At 37.6% G+C, this 26,472-nt stretch overlaps 1 protein-coding gene, 1 long non-coding RNA gene and 2 other non-coding genes across 6 annotated transcripts in view; all 4 read right to left on the reverse strand.

The window, feature by feature from the left end:
• Positions 1 to 12,616: 12,616 nt before the first annotated feature.
• On the reverse strand, positions 12,617 to 16,869 carry LOC116719151 (uncharacterized). The gene is made up of 4 exons (XR_004339101.1): positions 16,670 to 16,869; positions 16,223 to 16,335; positions 15,188 to 15,271; positions 12,617 to 14,278 (listed from the first exon to the last, which is right to left on the reverse strand). It is a non-coding gene; the product is annotated as an uncharacterized LOC116719151 (long non-coding RNA).
• Positions 14,379 to 14,490, reverse strand: LOC116719295 (small nucleolar RNA SNORD67). The gene has a single exon (XR_004339164.1). It is a non-coding gene; the product is annotated as a small nucleolar RNA SNORD67 (small nucleolar RNA).
• LOC116719294 (small nucleolar RNA SNORD67) lies at positions 16,047 to 16,161 on the reverse strand. The gene has a single exon (XR_004339163.1). It is a non-coding gene; the product is annotated as a small nucleolar RNA SNORD67 (small nucleolar RNA).
• A 1,019-nt stretch (positions 16,870 to 17,888) lies between the features above and the next one.
• lrp4 (low density lipoprotein receptor-related protein 4) overlaps positions 17,889 to 26,472 on the reverse strand; it is a 117,146-nt gene continuing 108,562 nt past the window's right edge. The window contains exons 30-39 of one of the 3 annotated variants that reach the window (XM_032560563.1): positions 26,005 to 26,139; positions 25,292 to 25,400; positions 24,792 to 24,984; positions 24,493 to 24,606; positions 23,407 to 23,518; positions 22,817 to 22,878; positions 22,291 to 22,378; positions 22,061 to 22,202; positions 21,829 to 21,890; positions 20,554 to 20,662 (exon numbers count right to left, since the gene is read on the reverse strand). In XM_032560563.1, the coding sequence (XP_032416454.1) occupies positions 21,849 to 21,890; positions 22,061 to 22,202; positions 22,291 to 22,378; positions 22,817 to 22,878; positions 23,407 to 23,518; positions 24,493 to 24,606; positions 24,792 to 24,984; positions 25,292 to 25,400; positions 26,005 to 26,139 (997 nt within the window). In that variant the 3' untranslated portion in view covers positions 20,554 to 20,662; positions 21,829 to 21,848. Of the gene's footprint in view, positions 20,663 to 21,828; positions 21,891 to 22,060; positions 22,203 to 22,290; positions 22,379 to 22,816; positions 22,879 to 23,406; positions 23,519 to 24,492; positions 24,607 to 24,791; positions 24,985 to 25,291; positions 25,401 to 26,004; positions 26,140 to 26,472 lie in introns of all 3 variants that reach the window. The other 2 variants (XM_032560561.1, XM_032560560.1) reach the window with 2 other exon arrangements.

Here is a 26,472-nt window from a genome sequence, read left to right on the forward strand (position 1 = left end):
TGGACTCTAAAAAGTTAAGTGCGTTTCTCTGCTGACTTCCAACAGCCTGCTCAGTATGCTGCACCATGAATGAAGGTCTGTATTCAGTTGGTAGGAGATTCCCTACTGTTCTGCGAGATATCAACCCTCTGAGTGGTCAGCAGAAATAATATTGTGTCCATCAGCAGCTGCCGAGAACCATCATTAACATTTTGGAGTCTCACAATGAGGAATGTCACAATGAAAGTCCTCAATTTCTTTTTCTTTTATCCAAATACAATGCACATCCAGTCTTGTATTTTCGTGTTCCTGCTTTACTGTAAAAAGTTCTCCATCTTTGTGATTTCCTTGGAAAAATACATGGATTATCGACTTAAACTTGAATTAACCTTAGGTCTCTTTGTAACTAAAAACTGTAATAGGAACTTTCTTACGGTGCCACATGAGAGGTAAAGCAGCAGCCTAAGAAGTGTGATATTAAAGTGCAACTCGGAGATAATCCTCACCATGAAGTGATGATTCGTCTGGATGTGGAAGCTTAAGGAAGAAAAGAGAAGGAGGGCTGGAGGGTCTTCATATAATTTTAAACCTGTGGCAAAAGGAACTAAAACTTTTCTGCAATTTAGCTTCCTTGATGTTTACTTCACAACCAATATCTTTGTAATTTCTGTTTAAACCAAGGAATAAAAGAAACTAAACTATATACTGCATGTGAAAGACAAACTCCTATCTGATTTGTTAATTGTTACAGATGTTTCTGTTGTACAGAATTGGAACTGTCAAGGCTTAAACGTAGAACTTACCTTAATGTGATGACTGATTAATGGACATAAACAAAACTATTTATTGAAGAAAAATGCAAAAGTGCTGAAGTGCTGGAAACTACTTTTTGACATCAATTGTTCATTGTTTGTGTGATTATAGGGAAGCATCTTTACAGTCCCAAAGGTGACACAAAGTGAGATATTGAACCACAGTTTAATTTCCTCTAGGTCCCTGTTCCCTTCTTTACCAATCCAGCCTCCTCTCTTTAATCCTCGACATAATAAATAGATTCAGAGTGAACTTTAAAAAGAAGAATGCAGAAAGCAGAGAGACAGAGGCAGAGCAAGAGGGGAAAAAAGGAAACATCCAGTACAACAAACATATTTCTCCCAGACCCAATCCTCTAGCTGTCCAGGGAACAAATAGCATAAATTACAGATATAAATCTACAATTTCCAATACAGAGAAATTCAGAGGGCGACCATCTTTGCTTCCACCATTATTAACCAGAGAAATGATCATGAATGTATATACAGTATAAGCACAAGATAAGTTTGGACCCATTTATTATGACTGAACAGCTAAAAGTTGTGCCTCATATTTTCCTAGAAGCTTACAAACATAATTTTTGGGGGATAATCTAATTGCTCCCGATGGGAATGTGGGGAAATCAAACATGCTAAATCTCTTTGCATTAGTTCTCAAAGAGCTTTAGAGCTATTCTTTTCCTCAAAGTGCTGCATTTTTAAGTGTCACAAGACTGGTAGCATTAACAGTTTTTAATCAGCCGTTAATACCATTGCCACAGTGTCATCATCAGCAATGCCAATAGTGAAAGCTGTAGGTGTACTGTATGCTTGTAACTACCTTCCTGAATGGTTTCCACAATGAAACAAATATAAGGGAGAACTGGCAATCCCACCACTTTTAACGTAATGAATCATGGGAGTTTTAAACAGCTGCTTTGACAATTACCTGAAGCGGCTAGCTGGGTAACAGTGCTAATGCTAGCGAGGCAGAGTTTATTTTCCTTTTATTTCCAACATCTCTGGTACACTACTAAACCTAACAAGGGTTTGCAACTCCTCTTAGAATATTTTAATATTAAAGCAGAGCTACAAACTGCATCCAATATTTGATGGCAACTTGATTTGTAATTGTGGAAATTCAGACTAGAAATTCAAAATGTACATCACGTTTTGAATTTAAACCTAGTTTTTGGCACAAACAAAAGAAACTGGCCAGCTGATCTAACATTTTGTTTGTGAAATATAAGGATGATGCAACTCAGGAAGGGACAGAGCACTAAGACTATTAATGCATTTAAAAGCCAATAGAAGAGTTTTGAAGTAAATTATTTGGCACACAATTAGCCAGATGAGGTAAGGTAGAACAGCAGAGACATGTTTGTGTGTACCTGAATAAAGGTCAAGTGGCAGCACTCTGGAAGGCATGGAAGAGAGGCATGAATTGCCCCAGAATTAAGTGAACTGCAGTAATCCAGTCGAGGTATGACAACACAGTGGATTATTATCTCCAGGTCAAGTTTTACAGTTGAAAGAAACTTAAGGTCTTCCTTAAGACACAAAAAGCATGTGAAGCTTTTTGGGGACTACTTGCATAGAGTTTGTGTTGGTAATTAGTAAAATAGAGAGGCAATAAAAATATTTGCTCAGCTCATCTTTAAATTAGTTTAGTGTTGTTTGATGACCCAAGTAATAATTATGTTTTTCTAGGAGCCACAGCTGAAAACAGCTTATACAGCACTAGCTATGCAAAGCTCTAGCTTTACATATTTGTGGACTGCAACCATACTTAAAGATTCATTTGTCATTGTATGCACCAACATTAACCTCTTTTACAACACAGTTCATCATAGACCCTCAAAGAGGAGCAATTTTTCAGGGCTGCTTGTGGTTATCCATAATCCACAAACAAGGTTGCCAAAATCCTGCTCAAATGTGAGCTTTCAAAAAAATCAAGGCAGCATGGAAGAATCAAAGGAGGTGCAGAGTGGGGCTAAGCATTGCTCATAAAATAAGAGTCAGAAGACTTGTAAATGCTTAAACACATCAGTGATATAGTAGACGTTCAGTTTTGCTCCATTTCCAAGCATAAATGGTGATGAAAGAGCAACTTTTGGATGAAGTCCAGTGGTCTCTTACAGAGACCATCTGTAATAGGTACAAAACACTTTTGAGTCACAAAACTCTTTTACCCTTTAAAAAGTTAGCTGATTTAGGACCAGTAGGTGAGTCAGGGGTGTAACAGCAAGACATCAAGTTGTCACTTCAAAGTCTGATGAAAGGTCTATTGTTGTTGTTTAACAGTCTAAGGAGGATCATGCCAAAGATTATCCATAAGATTTTATGAAGAATTCTTCTTTGCACAACAATCTCCAGAGTACCCCCCACCCTCCCGAACAAAACAACTTTATCAGGTTGTCTTTTTATGCTGCAGCTTTTATGCTGCTACCCCAACAGATGATGGCAGAAGAGAGAGCTCTCTTCACAACAGGTTTATAGAAGTCATGTCCAGTCTGCTGTCCTTGTCAGCACCAAGGTAATCAGCTTCTTGTTTATCTCTGATACACCCTGCAACTGTAGTCTTAAGATTCTGTCTAGTGTTAAAGTCAGAAGTGTATGCAGTGAAAAAGAAAGGTATGAGTACACATCCTCATGATCCTCCTGTGCTGCTGATCAGCTGGTTAAACACATGAGCCTACAGTCTTAAACTGTAGTCTGTTTGTCAGATAGTCGTCGACATGCAAGACGTGGCAAAATATTGTGATATCTGGCTTGTTTGTTTTTTTCACATCTATTGCATGAATTATTTGTACTTAAATATAAAGTTGTGAAAAACATTTTTGTGTTTACAGTAACATCTGGCACCATGTATTACCCCATTACTGCACATTCAGTTCTAATCCCTCATTGCTGGTATGTGTTACTTCAACTCTATTTGCCACACACATAATATAATTATTATGTTGAAAATTAAATATAAGGTGTTTGCTTGTATGTTACTTTTTCATTCTATTAAATAAATGTAATTTGAAGTAAAACTTTTCCTTTATACTTAATTTGTAATAGGCCTGTGGAAAGGCAGCTGTTACTTTTTGGACGACATCCAGCAACTATACAAGCAAGCGGTAATGTGTGTTTACTGAGATGTTTTTCTTTCTGTTGTTTTCTCTATTAAGGGAATAAAGTGTGTTTATGATATAAATAGTCACACTAGGAGAAAACACTGAGTTGAACTTGAGAATAATACAACAAAACAAGTGAAGTCTTCTTCTATCTTGGACCCACAGCGATGCTGCTGATGAGCTGCATTCACCCCATACAGCATGAACCCAGATTCAGCAAGAAAAATGAAGAAAAGAAGTAGCAGCAGAAGGTAAGGTAAGGGAGACGGGAAAAAACTGGGTCATGCTTGAAGTGGTTATGTTGGTGTATTGCACCACCATCAACCGTCTCTGCACTGAATAATTTACAAAAGCAACACCGTTAACACATAACTAATGACTCTTCCCAAATCTGCAAGCCAGAACTCAATGTGAACCTTCTCCCTAAAACACAGACAAATGAATCTGACGCTTGACATTTAATACCTCCAACTAGACACCTGCACATAACCTCAGTTCTCAACATTTTAATCTGACCTCTGAGGCACACAAACAGAGATTGATCAGTTCTGAAAGCATCAAGACGGAGACAATGGGGAAGAGCTTCCATTACTGGACTCCTAATCCGGTTACAAGTATATGCTCTTAATGGGGGTGAGCTGCGAGAGCTGTGCGTTTTGTGTGAACGGGAGGTTATCCATCATGAATACACCTCTGTGCAGCCAAGGGGACAACGGGGAAGGTTAATCTAAGCCCAGATCCGAATAAAGCTCACATCTAATCAGAATTCAAATCTCCAGTGATGGTCTTTCTTCTGCCTTTGTCGAGAACTGAGATGTGTTCAGACTTCAGCAAGAGTGTTGGCCTAACACCTTGCTGCAGCATCTTCACCTTTTCCTTCCACAGTAACGGATAAAAAAGTGAGGCAATGCTTACTGACACATTTCAATAAAACAAATAAATCAATCAAAAAACATTTCAGCATTTCAACTCAAAAAGTGACGAATACTATTTAAAGGAGCTATATTATGTATTGTTAGGGGTATAGTTCTGTAGCACAGTTAAGTAACTGTTAATTTCAGTTATAAAAACATATAATCGCTAAAATTTGTTTTTGTATTTTAACGCCTTGAAATTTGACCTGTTTCTTTAAAAATTCCTGCTCTTTCTGAAACTACACCTTCAGGAAATCATCACAACGCTCCTCTTAACATTTAGCAACGTTTTCACCACAAAAGTACAATCATGTGACCTACTGAGAGTTCTTATCTGTTTAATGCCTTGAAACTATACACTGTGAAAGTTTCAATAAGAACATAAATGCTGTACAACTATTACCTGAAAACACATTTTTCACCCAATTTTTGATGTATGTGATGACCTTCTTTTGCTTAAATCAGGGTCAGATCATGATTTTTCTTTATGTTTTGCATGATGAGAATACCAGTAATTTTACAAGCAAAGAAAGTGTGACTGAAATATTTGCATCTTTCCAAGCCATGAGTTCTGATGTTCAAGCTTGAAATGCTTTCCTAATTAAAAACGAAAAAAACAAACAAAAACTCATCTCTCTAAAATGTCGCATTTGTAACAATAATTAAACTGTGCAATAATTTTTCAGTTCTTTGCACAATTATTACGACTACGGGTCTTGTAATGTTGCAAATTAATGTTGTTTACAGTGTAATAATTTCTGTGCTTTACTCTCCCAGTCTCCTGAAACAGTCCACATATTTTACTAATCCATTCTTTGTTCCAGTCCATGAAAAAAGTGAAATTTTCCAACATTGAATAATCCTTTTATCTTTTCTGCATTGCAGACCAGACTTACCAGACTTGTTTGGTTATCGCAGCCGATCCAGCATTAAACCTATACTGATAAATAAATAGCTTGTGTTAAAGTCTCATATGTTTGTAATTTGCCAAGGCTGATAAAAGATTCATTTAGGAGTCCAAAAACCGAGGAGTGATGGTGAAAAAGTAAAACTGCACTAAAGAGAAATGGCAGCCACGATGAGACCCCACGTCTTCCCACTGCTTCAGCACACATGATGCAGGGGAAATCTGATACATTCACCAGCTCCACATAAATATGAAAATCTGAAGTGGGAAAGGCATTAGAAAGATCTCACCATTAAAATTCAACCAGCATGACATGATTTCCAAGCATGGAGATGTTGCAATGTTTCTGAAAGCCTCCTCAGCGGTATAAAAATGATCGCTCATTGCTTTGATTTGCCCTAAGACATAAGCTTTATGAAAATAAATGGTGTATCTTTGAACCTAAATCATGGTAGAACGCTGCCTATTGAACTCGAGCCTATTTTAGTTGCATTTTCCCGAGGTGATGTAAACAAATGTGCTATTTGTGAGCGTTGCTCCCTTGTGGGGTTTTTTGAACACCGACATGAACCCACATACAAATGTGCTGCATGCTGCTTTTATTAAACAAGCACTCCAGCCAAAGGCAACACTTGCTCTATTAATTGTGATAAATGACTTCCACTTTCAACTCCCTTCCACCTAATATTATGATGCCTCATATTCTGATGAGCAACAACATCTCTATCAGGCAACCCAGATGAAGAGAGAACAAATAAACCTAGTGCAGATTCTTGAGCCTGTATTATGTCAAAATTTCTAAGCAGTTTCAAATAAAATAGATTGCCAGGTAATTTTATTTATATACAATTTAAAAAAATATTTTGCTTATATGCACAGTTAACAAATCTACGTTCTAAATATTAAAAATTGAGCAAATATAATATTAGAAAGTAGGAAGTCTGTCGAAAGGAAGCGATAAGATGGGCGAGACATGCAAAGGAAAATCAATTTGACAGCTTTTGATTCTGTCTCCATTGTGTTTGGAGATGGAGCCGTTTAGCTTGTTTTGGATAAATGCTAAGATCTATATGCAACATAATATCATATTTGTCTCTTGTTAACAATTATGCATGCTATGACTTGTAGCTCTGACTGGATTCTAATAATGCTTTTTCAGTACAGTGAAAAAGCATTATAATCTTAATGCATTTTTGTCATACATAAATGTGTCAGATATGTATTTTCTGCATGAACTACAAACAGGTTAAATTCAAAAAAGCAGTTTTCAAATGATTTCATTTCACCCAAATCAAACTGGCCCTGTGTGACAAAGTAATTGGCCATTGTTAAATCATGAATTAACTGTCATTAACCACATTTTTTGTTCTATTTCACTTTCCACTCTGAGGGCTGATTACTGCCAGACCTGAAGAATTAAGGGATCACTTAAATATAACCTTTCAGAAAACATAAAGAGGCTTTTAAAGAACCAAAGAGAAATAAAGCCACTGACCTCAATCAGTCTTAAAAGGCTCACAAGGAAATTTTGAATACTTTGGGACTCCAGGAAGCTGCAGTGGGATTGTCTACACTAGAGAACAGCACTGAACCTTACCTAGAGTGGTCAGTATGTCAAATGTACAAGAATGCACTTATGATTCACTCAGGAAGTGAAGACAAAAAAAAAAAACATGCCTCCTCTAAGAACCTATATACTGACAAGAAAAAGTAGAACTGTCTGAAAGGTGCATGTCCTATAAGATCTGGGGCAAAGCAAAACATTTCAGAAAAAGAACGTCATACAGTCAAGCATGGTGGTGATACTTTGATGGTGTGGGGCTACTTTGTTATTTTGAGAACTGAATGATTTGTTTAACTCATGGAACCAGGAATTCTGCTCCCTAGAAGAAGATCTTAAAGGAGAATTTTGGCTATCAGTTCATAAGTTTAAGCTCAGCTGCACTTATACAGTGGGATAGTGATATCAATTATACCAGGAAGTCCAATTAGGAATGAACAAATAAAAGAATAAAAAGTAAACTATGGTTGGGGGATGATGTAAAGTCCATTCTTCATCTAAGAGGCAGTAGTAGACAAGTGTTCATTCTTAAAACCTCAAATGTGGGTGAATTCAAACAATTTGGTACGAAAGAGTAGGCCAAAAATCCTTTACAGTGGTAAATGTAGAGGACATCACCCATACCTGATGGCAGTTATTAACCTGGGAGGTCCAGCTAGTTAGGATAACAATTGAACTATACAATACCAGCAAATTATTAGTTAATATCCAGACACTTTTTCCAGTTAGACAATAAATGTAGATCTTTAGTCACGTAATATTTGCCAAAACAGATTTTTTAAAAATATTTTTAAACTTTTGGTATGACAGTTTAGCACAAGTCTCTGTATCTTATAACTACCTGACTTGACAACCATCAGTCAAAATTTGACAGACCACTTTCACAGATGAGCTATTTTAGACCCAATCTAAATCCTGCTGAACCATCAAATTAGTTCATCTAGCAGAATATATAACATACCTGCTCAGCACTGCTTTGCTATATCTAAGTCACTGCAAACAGTTGGAAGCACAAAACTATAAATTTGATCTTGGGTGTGCAAACTTTTGCAAAGTAACGCAATGTAGGCCATTCTGCACATTAAAACTACATCTCTGATTGTCCAATTGCATTATGTTTAACTAGATTGTGAACAAACTCCCTTTGTGGAAGGAGTTGAAGTTAAATTAGATTTCTAAAAGGCCTTGAGTAGCTATTATTTAGCATAGTGTGGTGCAACTTACTAAATCATTCGCTTTCATACAAATATTTCATGACATTAATTCATCAACCCTGCTGTTTTCTTGTGCAGAAATTATAAAATAGTGCTGTGTCCTTGGTAACCGAAGTCCAAATATGTAAGAGGGTTTTTATACACACCATATAATCATATATCTGCCATTTAATAAGAAAATATATGTACTGTGTTATTAATTTATTAAACAGTCAATCCCATCCATGTGAAACAGAAAATGTCTTAGTCACACAGAGAAATTATTCTGAAAAGATGCATCAGCTTCTAAACATGGCATGAAAAAGGCCATTTAAGGCTGATTAATGCATTAACAAATTTCTGAGTAAACCCATTTGGGACTTGTAAAGTTGGTGCTTAGCGCTTCATTAACAGGACCTCTGACTGTATTATGAATCACTGCCATCAAAATGTCTTCTGCTATCTGCCCACAGTAGTGTAATGTGTGACAGTTGTGTGTAAGTATTCATGAGCAGAGCTCGCCAGGGCCTGAGGTTACCTCTATGTTGGGTCATTTTTTTAGGAGCAGAACGAATCAACATGACCTGATAAGGAGAAAAAGCTATTTCAGGTTTGGATATGAACCCTTCCTTTGATCAGCAGCTCATATCAGCACAGCATCCAGTGTACGTTTGCTCAGAGGCGTAGGGAAAGTGCGGTTCCCGCTGGACCTGCGTGCTCACAAGACAACTTCCTGAGGCAAAACAAACATCTCCTTTTTTTTTTTTTTCCTTTTAAAAGTTGTCCCCATCTCAGCCTCACTTCAACATCAAATGTTGGAGTTATCCTCCACCCTGAAATTCAAAACATCTGCCTCCAGTTGTGTGCCCTTTAATTCCCACAGGAGCTCGGCTAAAAGCAAAACAAGAACTGTCTCCTCTAATAAAAAATAGTCTGCGAGCCCTCTATGATCACTCTGCACTCTTGTCAGTCATAGCTCTGTCATGGTCTTCTTTGAGGAGAAAATGAAAGAAGATGAGACAGCAGAGAAAAGGGAAAAAAGAAAACAGAATTTCACGTGGGCATGCGGATTAAAGGAAAAACTTTTTTCCCTCACATGGTTATATGTCCATTTTGTGTCTTTAATCTTTAAAGTTCAGTGGGATGAGGAACTCTTAAAGCCAATCCAGATAAAACTATTGCTTTGTTTCATCTGAAATGGCTGAAGAAAGGTAAATACTGTATTGAGTTTTCTTAATCTATTAAGTCAAACCATTTTACCTTAGTTCTCCTTCCCTTTCAATATTTCATTTAATCCTTAACTGATCTTGCAGCTACAGAAACCCTGCAAAGAATATTCAGATGCATTGTTCTTTCAACATTGTACTGACTGTCCAACAACACAACTCAGTTAATAGCAGACTGACTTTCTGCTTTACAAACTGCATAATTATTGATTTTGACACTTCACTGTTTAGAAATCCTTTAAGCAATCGTGTTGAAGACTTCTGCAAATACACCAATCATTGTGGCCACTGACAGATGAAGAGAATAACAATGATTATCTCTTCAACTAAGCACCTGCTAGTGGGTGGGATATACTCAGACACTTAATTGTCGACACTTTAGCCAGTTAGAACTCAATTTGCTTAATTGTCTAGTTGTGGTGATGACAAGTTCCTGAAGTTTAAATTGAGCATCAGCATAAGGTAAACAGGGGATTAAAGTGACTTTGGTCAACTGGCCTTGACGATAGAAAAGCAATAGCAGCTCAAATATGCACAGACTTCTAACGTGAGATGAAATCTTAGAGAGCACAACACATTGAACCTCAACACAGAAGACCACACCACATCTGACTATCACACTGAAAAACACGGCCTGGTCCAAGGAGTTTAAATTTCAACTGCAGCATTCAGTTGTTAGGATTGGATCTTGGTGTAGACAAAATGAAAACATGGATCAAACCTGCCTGGAACCAACAGTTCATGCTGATGGTGGCAGTTCAATTAGGTTACAAAGTTCAGATCATCTCACACAAGTTTCTTAAACATAACGAAGAGTTCACAGTATCCCAGTGGCTTCCACAGAAATCAATCCAGCAGAGTGCCACCGGGCTGTGGTGCAACAGGAGATGCACATGAATGTACAGCTTACAAATCTGCAGCAACTGCATAATGCTACCAAACTAGCATGGATCAAAACTCTGAGGAATATTCTGATGCCTTGTAAATTTGACTCAAAGAACTACAGGCAGATCTAAAAAAAAAAAAAAAAGGGAGGATCCCACCTGTTACAAGGGGATGAGTACTATGTAGCAAAAGGATATTTTGTTCTCAATTAATGTGTTGGAAGCTGATGGGGCCATCATTTCTGTCTTGATCCAGTAGATAAACTGGAACTCTGGTTTTCGAAGTAGTAAATGCTGACTCTGATGGCAACATGCCAGAAAAGTCTCTAGTAACTGTCTGTTGCTGCACAGCTGAGATAAAGACAGTATTTCCTGATAGTTGTTGTTCTTTCAGTAGGACATGTCCTGCTAAAGGAAAATGGTTTGATAACAACTTTGAGGTGTAGACCTGGGAGCCAAATTTTACAGATCTAAATCAAAGAGAATCACTTGAAACTCCAGCATGTGCTACAGCTAGACATGTGCAAAACATCTCTTAACATCCTTCCCTTAGAAAATTTGCTAGATCCTAGTACCACACATACTGCAGCAGACCATTAGGGGTCTAAGTGCAGTCCATTCCTTGATGACATATGGGGTGAAAAGGTGAAGCAGTACACTGTTTAAAAGGTAGTTCTCATGTTATTCACTGTATAATCCATAATTGCTGCTTGGACAGGCAGTCTGGAGACCACACATAATTCAACATCACATTTCTAATAGCTAAAAACACAGAGTGTTGAAAACATCTGAACAAAACATATTTTTCTTCTTCCAAACAACACTGCACAACATCTCTTCAACAGCTTTGAGTCCAGTGCAATCATTCTCAGTTGGAAAAAAAAAAAGGGCCCAGAAGGACAGCATGGTTCTGTTCAGTAACAGACAGGCAGGTGATGTTGAGAAGTTCAGGTGAGAAATGACAACTAGGTGTTGTAGAAAACGAACACAGCCAATGTGAGACTGCTCTTTAAAGAAACTCAGCGTCAACTCGCTATTAAGATGAATAATTAACCCGTGTCTTGTACCTCCAAGTTGAGTTCCTTTCACTTCTGACATTTCCTTTGATTCAAACTGAATGTTCTTAATGTACCCTTCACCGGTGGAGCCACGACCTGCAGATGACTAGTTTGAATTCTTGGTATTCCAAGAGAGCTCATACTCAGGGGGAGAAGATACCCGATTCAGGAGCTGCAATGAATGCAGGTGAAAACAGCAATGACTTAAAGTCAAAGCTTAATGTACTCTACTCTCCATTCAGTGCAGGTGTGAATCATCTACCACCCCGAGAGTTATGATTGGAAGGAAACCAAATGAAGTAAAACCTTCGAGTGATAAACGTTATACATTACTCAACTGTCAGGAGAGACACAAGCTTGTAATGTTATGCTTTTGTTTTAAATTGTGATGCAGTTTATTTTCATAAGTCTGGAAAACTTGTACAAATGTGAATCAGTTTTAGAACCTGCAGTAAGGGCTTGTCGTTAAAACGTTTTTACCTATAGCAACAAACAATATGTGGTTGAAACCTTCAGGCATCTTATCCAATATGTCCCTTATTTCAGTCTCTGGACATTTGTCCAGAGGACAGTAGGAAAACAATGATGTACACCTGACACCTAGTGGTTAAAATGAGTACAACAGAAATCAAAAGCCAGCAGCTGTGTGTTGAGATTTCCACAAACTTCATTTCACTGGATATAGATTTAGATCTTGTAGTAAAACTGTGGATCTGGAAAAAGTAAAAAAAAAAAAGAAAATCAACATTTCACACAGAAAATCAAGTTAAGCCTGGAAATTTGTAGCAATGTGTCACATCAAACAAAGGCCAATTTTAGATTAGACATCTAGCATCAATCCAATAAATGAAATGAAGCTACAGGATTTATTTGGAGCTTTTACTGCTTTCTTCAGGTGTTCTTAGGAGAGAGAAAAAAAAAAACACCCAGCCAAAGTTCTTACAGATGAGCAGTGAAATGAAAACAGTGATATGAACAAAATAACCACAATGTTTACTTATTTATTGAACAGGTTCAATAATTATCACAACAGTTTCACATCAACAGTCCAGTTCTAAGAGAAATGTGTCAACACAAAGTTAAAACATATTTAACTTTAAAAATTAACCTAAACACATAATTCCCTTATGCATTGTAGGTTATTATGGATTATATGTAAAGTGGTGAAATGATATTTTCTTAACTAGCAATACATGTACAAGACCCATTGTTCTGTTAATATTGCAAATACATTCTCAAAAAAATATAGTAAACAATACTGGCCCTACATACCATCTTATAAAGCACACATATAGTCTGTCTTGTTGGATTTTAAAGTCTCCCTCTATTGAGATTATTCTCTGTTCCTCAATAATAAATTTTATTTTTAAATTACCCAGCAACAAGCGCAATACATTTTTGCTTGCAGTATTTCTTGTGAAATGCGTTAATCAAAATTCCAATATACCACCCAACCAGAAGCGTTCCTGCATTATGAAACCTGTCTGGCTGACAAAAGCAAAACGCAAACGTTTAAGTGTGGTGGCCGCTGATGCAACACAATCCCTCAACCTGCAATCCTCCTCTGACAAACTCTGTCCCCTCCACAAGAACACCAAAATGCGACTAGCTGGATTACAATGTCACATTAAGAACTGTTGCAATATGACATTCAGCAAAGGAATCACTGTTTTTTTACCTCAACAAAATGTCTTATGGCAGTTAAGACCTTTAGTTCAAAAGGTCGAACCTGTTGTACTTTTATTGGCTCGTGTCGTGTGTGGTCACCAAAGTTTGGAAAATCGGCCGACAATCCTTAAATCATGCCGTGTGAACCAGACCTAAAACTCACAAGCTCTACTCCTCTCATCTTGTCTCGACCACTGCCCATAACTCTCTGACTCTGGTTGCTATGGTAACGTTTACATATCCCTTCAAAATAAGATACAGACATACCACAAAAACAAACATTTTACTTTTGTGAAAATTTTAACTCACGGTAACGACTAATGGGAGCCCTGAGCTTGTTTCTCTGCAACGAGACGGTCCCATCTGGGAGTGATGAGAGACAATAACACCCGAAGTGTTGCTTATGCACAGGGTGCCTGGTCTCTATGTGGCAAAGCAGTTTGAAGGCTTCTTTCCCTCATTAGAGAGCCAGTCACCGCATATCATGCAGAGAGGGCTTGGAATGTGGGAATCACCTACCGGGATGAATCCATTCTCCTGTCTCTTCTCTGGGCCTTTTCCCCTTCGCAAAGAAACTTTCCAAAGACATCTGATCTGTTTCTTACTCATTTTGCTGCTTGTGGGCTCAATGTTGGGCGCAAGACGTAACTAAGAGAATCTGGTTAAAGGATTTTCAAAATAAAAGATCCTCCAGACTCAAACAATACATAAAACGGAAATACTTAATTTTTTCTTGCGCGGCCCAGGGGTTGGGGACCACTGATCTAGTACATTTCCAATATCATAACTTGTAAGCTATGGTATTTTTAATAGTATAAGCTATTTTAAAAATATTAACTTCTTATTCTGTCTTTTTAAAACATGAGTAAAGTCTCTTCATGCTTACCAGCATTGAAACTCTTTAACCGAGGCTATAACAGGACACTTGTTGAACTAAAAACGTCCCATCCCACAATTACTTCTTCGATCTTCTGCCTAGGGAAAAAAAAACAACAACAACTGAATCAGATAGAAAGAAATGAACTTTGACACCACAACCTAAAAGATGTTATTTTCTATTTTTCTCCCACGGAGAGGTGACTCAGATGGCCCCTGTGCACAATAGGTGTCAACACATTGTGTCAGGACAGGCCTGCTGTGCCACTGCAACAGCAACCTGGGTAATAGTGCAACTCATCACTGCCACTTCCGCAAGGATACTCAAGACACAGAGACACTTTGGATATCAGAACATTTTAATGCATCCAAAAATAACAACAGCGGCAAAAAAACAAACACAACCAACTATACCAATTTTTAACTGGAGAGTGATTTGATGCTTTCAGGAATTTAAAGCTGCACAATTCTAAATAGTGTTTTCATTAAGAAGTTGAAGTAAATTGGAAAATCGGCCTCAAGGCCTCCATGTTTTTCTTGAGCCACAAAAAAAGTACCAACTGATAAGTTGATTTAATTTGTATCATGAATTGCAATTGTAGCATTTCTAAATTGAAAAAAAAACTGTTGAAGCAGCTCATTTGACTAAAATTTCCACATGTTTAAACATGTTATTACTTTCCTAAAATAATGGTATATGTCATTTTTAGCCAAAAGTAGTTTTTTTTGTCTGTCTGGTCATTATTTTAAGAAGATGAGGATTTACAAAAACCAATTGGCTATAAAATAAACAGAAACTGTAAACCACAGATGTGGAGATTAAGGATCCTAATATAAAGTAACATAGCTGAATATTCCCAGTAATTTTTGGGAATAGCACGTCGAAGTTCTAAAGAAAACAAAGGGACTGGAGGCACACTGACTTACTTCAGAGTCTTGAGGATGTTACACAATTCATCCTTCAGTTTTACTTCTGTGGTAAAAAGAGAATATTTAACTCCTACAGACCTTTAGAGACGAAGACGTTCCAGTACAAGTCTGCAGAGCCGAGCCTTTGAATCTTCACAGGATTTTTCCTTTCGCTTCCCGACTCTAGACACCAGGAAAACAGGAAGAAATCACGCTGCATAGATTAAAAGGTGTTCCAAGAAAATTGGAAAATTAATTTAAAAAAATTAGTTTAGCTCAGTGTAACATATTAAAAGTACTTTAAATGATGTCAAAACAATGCTTGAGGAAAATAGATTGCAAACACATTCGTTAAATAAGATCCCTGTTCAAAATGTATATAAAGAGGATCATTATATTTATATGCTTTTCTTTTGTTTAGTTTACATTAATTCTATGTGAAATGAGAAAAAAAATGCGCCTGAGGCTACAGAGTGGGAAACCCATAATTCTAAGTGCTTCACAGCAAAATAAGAAAATAAATTGTGCAAATTGTTTCAAGTTAAACATATGAAGATACTGAAGAGTAAAAACACTTAAGAGTTCCTTCTGAGAGGGGAAAAGAAAAATCCCTTTCCTTAAACCTCTGGGGGAAGCGTACAGCAGCACTTTGAAGCTTCAGTGTCTGACAAAAACAGCTTACCATAAAACATTATGCAAGTGAAGGGAAAAAAAGCTTTCTGTAATGGATGCTTAGGCCCACAGAGAGCCCTGATCTCAACAATAATAAATCAGACTGGGATTAGACAAGACAGAAGCAAGAGATACTAACAAAGCACAACTAAGCAACCATTCTTTGTAATAAAGTTTTGAAATTCTGCAGATCAATCAATCACGTGAATAAATTATGACAAAACTTATCAAGGAAACATGTTTAAATTAATTATTTATATATCTTTTGTTGATCTTTATGGATGGGGGTGTAGTCAGATGGCCCCAGCGCACATTTTGTCTCCTCATAGGGGATCGGATTGGGATGCTCATGCCACTGCAGCAAACACCCCAACTGATTAGTGCAACTCATCACTCTCACACCCACCATCCCGTTGATTTGATCTTGTACTAAGAAAAAAATTGAGCCCATTTTGTTTGTACCTTGAACTCCAATTTAAACCGACGGGACGCCTCATCCATTCAGCGCAATCCACCGTGACTGGTACTAAACACTTTTCTTACTCCCGAGGCAAGTTTCTTGTAATTAGTAGCATCTGTGAACAAAGAAAACAAGCAGGTCAGCTAATGACAATGAACAGAGTCGAAGCGTTTAATAATTAATATCCCACAACAAAGTCTGATTAGGGAGGTAAAATATCCGCTGAATTAATAGGTCATAAAGTTACTAAAGATCATAAAACACCAGGTAGCCGAATTAGCTTAAGTGCTAGCAAACAATTGAAAGCAGCATCAAACATTTACTTTTATTTACCAAATAACAGTCCTTGCCCAAAACCTACGAAGGTTTAAGATATATGCATTGTGTTGAATCGACGAGTCTATTAACGTCATACTGCAACTTTGAAGCTTAAAAAACGGGAAGTTTACCTGCTTTATCAGTACAACGTGCCTCTTTCATTTTTAACCACATGGCTAATCGGTTCAAACCAGCTCGAGCTTTCTTCGCCTTTCTCTACAAAGCGGCTGGCAAACAACTTTTAGATGAATTACCGCCACCTAGCGGAAATAAGCCTGGATCAAAAGGAGTTTCGACCATGTACCCTTAAGTTCGCTTTCCCTAAAAATCCAGGCACATATTTGAAGACGGACTGCCTTAAATCATCCAACTACAAACCGCTCACCATGTTGCGTTTTGTGCTTTTATCAAAGTCTCACCAAATTCCCGCTGTCTCGCGGTCTTGCTCGCGAGAATACGTAATTTTTCGGTTTCTTTGATCACCTAACTTTTTATAAAACAACTACATAAAGCGTCGTGAAACTTTTCAATAAACGAATTTTACCCACAATTATCTTATTATGGATATTGTCTTACAATATGCAACATTTTGTGCAACATTATATTTTCTCCAATTCAATATCAAGATATTCTACCATTTGAAACTGCATCAAATTATAATCTATTTAAATCTTCTTGGAACCAACATATGAATATGTTTATCTTCTTTAAATACGTATACAATTTTATTGGGTCGAATGATATCTATTTCCAGCCAAATAAATAAATAAATAATCCAAGAACTTTTAAAATATTCGCCGCTTTTATTCTCTCTCTCACTGCGATATCAAAATGAAAGCAAGAGTGGAAACATTACGTAATACTCAAATGAAGAAATATGTCTGAAAATTTTACCCTGAAAAAATAGAAAACGTTTTCATTTGCATCAGTTTAATTTGCTGGAGGGCTGAATTTGTACCTAATGCAGTTGGAGGCCACGCAAAATTATTCTGCAAATTTTAGTGTAACTTTTCTTCTGCTTTTTATACTTTGTTTTACATTATATCAGGCCGAGATCAACAACCCATATAATGTAACTACTTTTTTTTTCTTTTACTAGATATACACTATCTTTTACTATCATTTACTAGATATACATTTTATACACCAGAAAAATCTACTTGACTCATGGAAAAATGACAATTTGTTGAGTTGAATGCAAATTGGGAAAAAAAATGTTAATATTTGCCCTTGTTAAAATGCCATACTTTGAAATGAGTTAATCATGTTCTCTCTTAATTTCTAAAGAAATAAACCTAATGTAAAAAAAAAAATGTAGTAGAAAAACTGCAAAGATGAGTGAGTCAAATGTTTCACTGAAATGCAAATGCCATTTTATATTAAAAGATAGCAAAGGAATAATTCACTATATCACACAACACAGCTTGTTAGTACTGCCAGGGAAATACATATACAGTCTTTTCATATTTACACATAAATGACAACCCAAAAAAAATCATAAATACCTCTTTGTTAACTTTACAACAACTATATGTGACCAGTATTTCATAAGATAAAAGAGCACTATTAAATAACTGGCACCTTCCCTATCATTTACAAAGCTTAAAAACACAGTGGTTAAAATAATCCAGCAAAAACAGCAACAACAACAACAATAAAAAACTTTTTCTCTCCAGTGAGTAAAATTAATACAAGTCTAAAAATGGTCATGAAATCCCTTTGTACAAAAAGACTTTACAAATCCATTAACACAATATTAACAGAAATATTTGCTTCAATCCACATGGTAAAATCTGTACAGTTTCTATCATTTCCTGCAGCAGAGTTGGAGAGACTGTGAGCTGGGATAACTTAATACTGGGTCGTCACGTTGCTCCAAAGGCTCCTACTGTCAACTAATCCTTAGAGACTCTAGTTATGTAGCTGCCAAGACCCTCTTCCATTGGCCTCAGTGCTAAGTCTAGCAGCAAATCAGCAAGTTGCTGAGCTTGTAGCAGATACTTCAAAATACATGTCTCTATTACGTCTAAAAGATATATTTGTCTGTATAGTGATATAGGATTACGTACTGCATTTAAACAGCAAGGACTGTAGTCTAACGTTAAAGCAATACCCAAAAACCGCTTGGTAGAGAAATGAGAATCCTGTACCGTTTGTTGATGGCTGCTTTAAGGATGCAAACTGATAAACTCAGGTTGTCTTTTAACCAAGCAGCATTTCATCAAGCAAATACTTTTGTGCCAGATTTCTGACCCACTTGCATCTAAAATGTAAGCCAAGAATGCAGAAAGCCAAATTGAACTGTGATCAAGTTGCTAAAAAGAGCTTTAATATGATAATTTCCATACAGACATGGGAACACTGTGTAAAAACCAATGTATAGCATATTTAAAATGGGAACATAAATAAACAGAATTCTGAGGAGTTTGTTTTATCCATAATGAATTAGTTAATTTTAAAGAACTTTACATTCTAAAAGTAAGTGCTACTAAAAGGTAATATTTAACCGTATAGAAAACCTCAGCAAAAAATATTGCTCTTTTTTGGGGGAAGATCAAAGAATGATATGCTGAATGAGAATGACGAAGCTGTATTCAGATGTTTGAGTCTATCTGAAAGGCTATGCAGCTGAGAAAAACGTCATCAACATTTTAATTAATACAATATTAAATATAAAACTGAAGGAGAAAGATTAAAGTGTTTCACACTCAGGATTTTGCATCCTCGAAGCTTGTTTCTCTATGTTCGAGGAAAAAAAAACATGCTCTGAAATATAAACTAAAAGAGTTTCAGCTATGTTTACAGAAAATGCATAGACCACAGGTGTCAAACTCCAGTCCTCAAGGGCCGGCTTAATTACCTCCTCCTTGTGTAGATAAGTTCTCCAGAGCCTTGCTAATAACCTAATAATTCTGCTCAGGTGCGGTGCAGCAGAGCCACATCTAAAAGTTGCAGGACAGCGGCCCTTGAGGACTGGAGTTTGACACCCCTGGCGTAGACCATCTGAGAGTAGATCACTTTTTTCCTGTTTGGAGGCTTTATGAGAATCAGGAGAAAACATCTGGAGTGAGGTTTCCAACCTGCAACAGCGAGTTTGTAAAGTAAGCGCAGGAAAAAAAAAAAAAAAACTGCCCAAGAGTTTTCATGAATCTCAAATGCAAGTGAAGGCGGAGAGGGAAGAGTGGAGACCGTGTGAAGTCTCGCCCTTTGGCACCGTCATAACACAAAAGTCCTGCTGCACAAACTGCTCACACAACACTCATCAAAAACCCACTCAAGTAAAAAAAGAAAAGGTTTATAAATAGAGTTCATATAGACATGACTGGCATCCGAGTGAGAACTGTTGTTGAATGAAATATGTAGCTTTAGTTTTGTCCCAAAAATAGTTCCAAAAAGTAGACGTGAGGTACACAGAGAGGCGTTCGTCTTGTCGAGTTTCCATCCTTTAAATCGGCTCCAGGTAGTTTAGTGTCTCTGTTTACATCCTCCCAGGAGTCTTTTGCTTTCTTACACTGGCATGCTCCTTTAGTTTATCACTCTGCCTGGAGGAAGTGGCACTGGGAGTTCTGCTGTTCGGTGTGTACGTGTTTAACCAGGACGGAGCTCCAGTTTCAAAGACAGAAGTTGTTTGTTGTGTCTCACCGGGTTCATATGAACTATTACTTTACATTTGCTTCAGTTAATCTTTGAATCTGTATCAGCTTTAACACAGGTGTCTGCATGTGTGTGTGTGTGTGTGTTATGTGATGAATAGTTGAGATGAAGCACAGAGGGAATTTCTCTCACACTTCGCTCTCGGTGGAGGGTTTGCGTATGGAGGCCCAGCCGGTGTCGGGCAGGCTGTGCTGGGCGTGGCGCTGCGGGGTAATGGCTGAGGGGGTCAGTGTGGTTATGGAGGAGCACTCAGACGTCTCCTCCTGGAGGAGCTGCTCCGTCTCGCCATCGTCGAGCGAAGCGCTGCTGGTCTGCAGGGACACTGTGTCAGTGCGCATGCAGGTGTGCAGGCCGCCTCGGGACGGCTTGATCTGTTTCAGGTCGTCCCAGTAAAGCTCCTCACTGGACAGGAGGCACACACCCTCCACTATACGGATCTTCTCTTTCGTGTAGCCTCCATCCACTCCACCCTGGATGAGGAGACAAACTGCTGATCAAATTGGTTGCCATAGTGCCTTCAAAGAAGAATCATGCCCTTATATTTATGCAGGATTTTTCAGGATGATAGGTACATAGACATGAAATAAAAGATAAATGATGGGTTTTCATTTTGATATATATTTTTTTAGTTTTTCTGTTATTTAAATGTGCAACATTATGAAATACTTAATCTTCAATAAATGTGAAAAACTCATTTTACTAGTTGGATTAATCAAAAAGCAGGCAGTTTATCACTCCAGTACAAAATATAAATCAGAACTAATGGCTTAAAGCTGCAGTATTTAACCTTTATAAAAAATGTTTGTTTCTTTTTTTACATATTTGTTAAAACTTTCATCATGTCATGACAGTATAATATTAGAAAGATAGAAAAGGTCGCGCTCCTCCACCTCCTCAATGTGCCACTATTGCAGTCTGAAGAAATATGCTGCTTCTGGTCAAAACAACCAATCAGAACCAGGAGGAAGGTCTGAGTGCTCTCAAACCAACTTGTGAACATATTACTAAAGGTGCTAATGGCGGAGAAACCACTGTTACAGGAATTTTTTTTATCTGCCATCATCAATGGTCATGCGTACTAGCATTAGCATACACCACATGTTCTACTGACGGGGAGAAGCTATATAATAGAAGACCAAGGGGGAAGGTGTGTAGGCGCACACAAGGATGATTGACAGCGCTAAGACCTTCCTCCTGGCTCTGATTGGTTGTTTATATAGAACTGGGAGAAACCACATGTCTCATACCATACTGTCATGACATAGTGACAGTTTCAACAAATATGACAAAATATATCTTTTATAAAAATGATATACTGCAGCTTGAAAGAGGCTATTTTTTTTAGTAATGATGCTTGTTAGTTTTTACCTTTCAGAGTAAGGTGCTATGTTTAATCTGTGGATTTTGGAACTGGACAATTGAAATTTAACAGGGAGATCTTGAGGAGATTGTTTTGCATGCTTCATATAGCATTTTTATCAATTCAGTCATGTTTTACCTGTGCACTATTGAGCTTGAAAAACTGCACAAAATAGATGTTAATCTTTGGATAGTAGTTTTCATGCAGTAATAAACTAAGGTAAAGAAAAACAATCTAAAACCACTGGGACACCACGCCTTCATGCTGTGCAGCTACCTCTCCTTGGGACAAGTGGGTCAAAAGATAAAGGGGGAGAGAGAGTTGTAGGGATGAGAGAGCTGCAGCGATGAAGAAAAGAATGGGGAGAAGATGAGCACTAGTGTCTGTGGGCTGTAAAAACCACAAGCTGCAACATTCAGAGAGAAGAATCTGAACAGGAACATTAACGCTATCCCCAAAATTTCATTAGTTGTCCTTACAATGACTCTGCTGTTAGCATGCCCTTTACCTCTTTCTTATATCGAAGCTGGTTGTATATCGGAGGCTTCTGCGATGTTTCGATCTTGACCTCTTGTGTGGATGTCCGATAGGAGGGGTTACTGTAGGTCAGATTGCTCACACCGGGTTCAGCAAATTTAGACTTTTTGTGTCTGTTGGTCAAGAAAAACAATTGTCAAGTGTCAAACTTATATTTAGTTTAAGTGTATGCCTGGGTTGAGCAATAAGTGGGATACTGACCTGTAAATGATAAAAGCAGCAATCAGGATCAGAATCGCCAGGATGGTGAGAACCCCACCAATCACATAGCTGATATGAAGTCCTTCTCCTACATGTCATCAAATAAAAAATGCAAACATTTTACATTAGCACTGAGGCGTTTTATTGTATAGCTACAAATTAAGTGATTTGCCTTTTTTTATAATTTATAATTAAATAAGAATGGCAGAATACATTATCTACACAACAGATTAGCAGATTTTCCCAGTTAAATAAATTTTTTTTCTTTGCAGGTTGCAACATTTGTGTCAAAAAAAAAATTGTAAGTGAATTTTAGAAAACATTAAAAAGACAAATAAATTAGATTACAGGACAGAAAGAAACAATTAACTTAATGCTATAACCAGTACTGTATTTCTATAAATATAAAAACTGTTTGAACTTTTTAAAAATATATATTTAGTATCACTGACAGAAAAACATAAGCATGATTTTTAGTTTATAGCCAGTCTGCAAAGATCAAAAGTATGTTTTGTTGTGTTCTCACCATGAGGGGCTGTCACCACTGTGTTCAAGCAGCCTCCAGCGTTTAAATCCTTGTCAGTGCAGCTGAGGAAAATAAGAAGAAAGCCCAGCTTGTCATAATCTTGTCTCGTCACAAAAAAGGGTAATGAATACATCTGTGGTGGTTTTTCTTTGGAAACCTTTCACGACTGTGTTTCAGCTTTGTAACTTTTATTACATCCTTAATGGGATAGTGACAATTCCCCAAGCACTTAAAAAAAGAAGCAGCTTCAACCACTAAGCAGCTTTTTTTAGACTCAGACCAGTGATAGCTCTTTCCTTTATATCAGAACATTCAGTGAAAGCCGTGTGGACCAGATGCTGCTCTTATCAATTAATTTCTCCGAAACTTAATTATATAGCTCCGATTGCCAACTAATGTAATTTCAAAGCTCTTTAAAGGAGAAACTGGTTCAATAAGCATCAATATCCAATACAGTCAAATTGATGCAACTGAATCCAGAGCTAATGTGATTTGGTTTTTATAATTATATATGCTATGCTGGCATTCCTTCTGTTCTGTCTTTCAGAACATTCTGTGGAAAGTCATCATTTTGAAACAAACAGACGTACTTGGTAAGAGAGGGTCCCCTGTGTGGCGGGTCTGTCGGTCTGTTGGGAATCTTTTTGGGAACAGGAGTGCTGCTGGCACCTTTGGAGGGAGAAGTGGGAATGTAACCTGCAACTGAAGCAACAAATCCACATAAGAATGTGAGTATGCAGAAACACACTGGAACTCATGTCTTCATTTTTTGGCTATTTAATTAACATAACCTGCATTTTGAACCGTTTGCACCTTGTTATGAGGATTGGCCAAAAATACCTTTCTGTCAAAACATAATGAACATGGCTAAGGCCTTTTACCTAAAGAAAATTAAGTTATAACATGATACATTTGTTTATTTGTGGTCAGGACTTGAAGCACTACATCACTGCCCAAAACTTAAGTTGGTGTAATCCAAGCAATGTTTCAAACAGCAGTATGATGAACTTGTCCATCATATTCTAAATATGAATTCAAATTGTTGCTTCTTTGCTTACAGCCAATAAACAAAGCCTTTTTTTAAAATTTGCTTCAAAAAAAGGTTTGTCAAATGTTGAGATAGTCTTTCTACTGCTATTTTCAGGGATGTTAACATGTACATATCAAAACATTCCATGTTTTTTATCACTCAGATTTAAAGTCCGCTCTTCCCTTTTCTTGACATTTTTAAAGTAATAATGCAAAACATCATTAGGAATCAAGACTATAAGATAAATGGAGACTTTTAAATAGTGAGACACAGAATAAAGGCTGATAGTCTATTCTTTTCATCCTTCTTTCTCAATACATACTTTTCATGTTGCTATGATAATGGCTAAATTGATCAATTTACTATAATGTCTTGGACTTCACCTTGTAGCTCCCTACAGCTGGATCTGGTTGCTTTGCAATTTTGGAAAACACTTTTTTTTTTTAATTGAAAAAAAGAATGATGAATAATTAAAATCAGTGCTGAAGTTTTATAGTAGCACTGAAAATAGCTGTAATTAATAATTAATAGCTGTCTTGTGTTTTTGTTGTCCAAAATTGTGGATAAGAAAATCCTAAACAGTATTATGAATTGGTGACTGTAGTGTAGCTGAGGTCTCTATAAAATGGTAACAGTGAACACTAACCAGTAGAACAGGGTCGCCCATCTGGTTCATCTGGGCAGGCACAAACAAAACTGCTGGTCTTAGCGAAGCAGAGGTGAGAGCAGCCCCCATTATTTATTCCACACAGGTTAGTACCTAATGGTCAGGAAGGAAAACAAGAGGCATGAAAGAATTGGATTTTGTTATAAAAAAAAAGGAAGTATTGTTTTTGACTTTGAATGGCAAAAACAATAGTTTCTGCTGCTTCACCATTTTAAACAAACCAACTGAGTGGAAAGCGGGCTTTGGTGTCTTCCTCCGAATCAGGAGAAATGCCTTACCTGTCTGTCTGTGTGGAGATACCACTATAATGTCCATCAGGCCCTCCACATTGGCCAGCACAGTTTCCTTATTGCGGCCAGTGTGTTTATCCACTCGCTGGATGGACTTAGTCTGCCAGTCCGTCCAGTAGATCCAGCGGTCTTGCTGCGAGAGTCGGGAGAAAGGAGTTAGAGGGGAGGACACCGGCTTCGACTGGGGAAACGGGGGAGAAGAAAAGAGGAGGAAAAACACAGACAAGGAGCAAGGGGGGTGAGAGGAAGAAAGGGAAGGTAAAGGGGGGAGAGAGAGAGAGAGAGGAGGAAGAAAAATGAGTGGAAGGAAAGCAGACGAAATGGTTAAGTTGAATGAGTTCGATATGAGGACGGAGAGGCGACAATGAGAATCACACGGTGAGCCGATGAGTCAAAGAGAGCAGGTGAGTGGAGGAGGCAGCCACGAGGGAGGGTCAGCCCTGTGATTCACAGCCGAGCTGAGGGGGCGCGAGGGTTAAGGCGTCTACCTGTGTAAGGGCGAAAGGGTGCGACACGGGACTAACGAGGACCTGACGCAGCTTTCCGTTCAGGTCCGAACTCTCGATCCTGTCCAAGTGGGCGTCCACCCAGTAGATCCTGGGAAGAAAATCAAAGAGCCATTAGGAACAACATGGTTCACTTCTGCCATCTAAGCAAATACCTGCTACAAAAACAAACTAAAACACACTTACACTGCATCACCAAACATGTTCATACACTATAAATGTTATGAACACTATCTAAACCAAACAGGGTTTTCTCTGACTTTATTTATTAGGTCTAATCATTAATCTGATATCATTAGGGGGCTCCAGCATCATCTTTTGACAGATTTATAAAATAGGCTACATACAAAGCTCAAACACCAGTGCAATGCACAATATTCACTTTCTCCCTACCATATTCCACTGTCTAAAAGGAGCAATGATGAAGACGTAATTAGTATTATTTAACTAGCCTGTCAGTGGTCAAATAACATGCTGATCAATGCAATGTGTCTATTCAATTGACAAAACTATTTGCAGCAGCACAATAAGTTAATAGGTGAATCAGTAATGTGTGTGTCTTCAGTTTCTTTGCACACTAATAAATGTCCTTTCCAGCTGGGTGAGATTTAGTCTCCAATCAAATCAAATAAACTAAAACCTTATCAAATCACGACATCAATGAAATGAAAGTATTTCAGCTGTTTGTTTCAAACCTTCTTGTGTCGTAGTCTAGAGTAAGACCGTTGGGCCATCCCAGGTCCGTGTTGATTAGAACTTTTCGGTCAGAGCCATCAAGATGGGATCGCTCAATCTTCGCAATGTGCCCCCAATCCGTCCAGAAGAGAAACCTGCAGACACAAGGTAAAAACTTCATATTGTCATAAAGTTACATTAACAAAAAAAAAAAACAATAGAAATATTACGCAGTAAACTGTTATTCTTGTCATTTGTTTGTATTTTCTGTCTTCTGTAGTTCAGCATCAACAACAAGGCAGCTGTTCATTTCCACTTTGAAAACTACAATGACCTCCAGCAGTTTAAAGTTGAGATGAAGGACAGAAAATTTTACAGTGTGCTACTGCACGAGGTCAAAGTAAGTTATTTTTTGCTGTGGTGTGACCATTTTGTTTGCTTACTCACAATCATCACCTGACCATTTTGGAATGCAAATTCAATGCTCT

Source organism: Xiphophorus hellerii, chromosome 4 (genome assembly GCF_003331165.1).
Source record: "Xiphophorus hellerii strain 12219 chromosome 4, Xiphophorus_hellerii-4.1, whole genome shotgun sequence".
Classification (NCBI taxonomy): domain Eukaryota; kingdom Metazoa; phylum Chordata; class Actinopteri; order Cyprinodontiformes; family Poeciliidae; genus Xiphophorus; species Xiphophorus hellerii.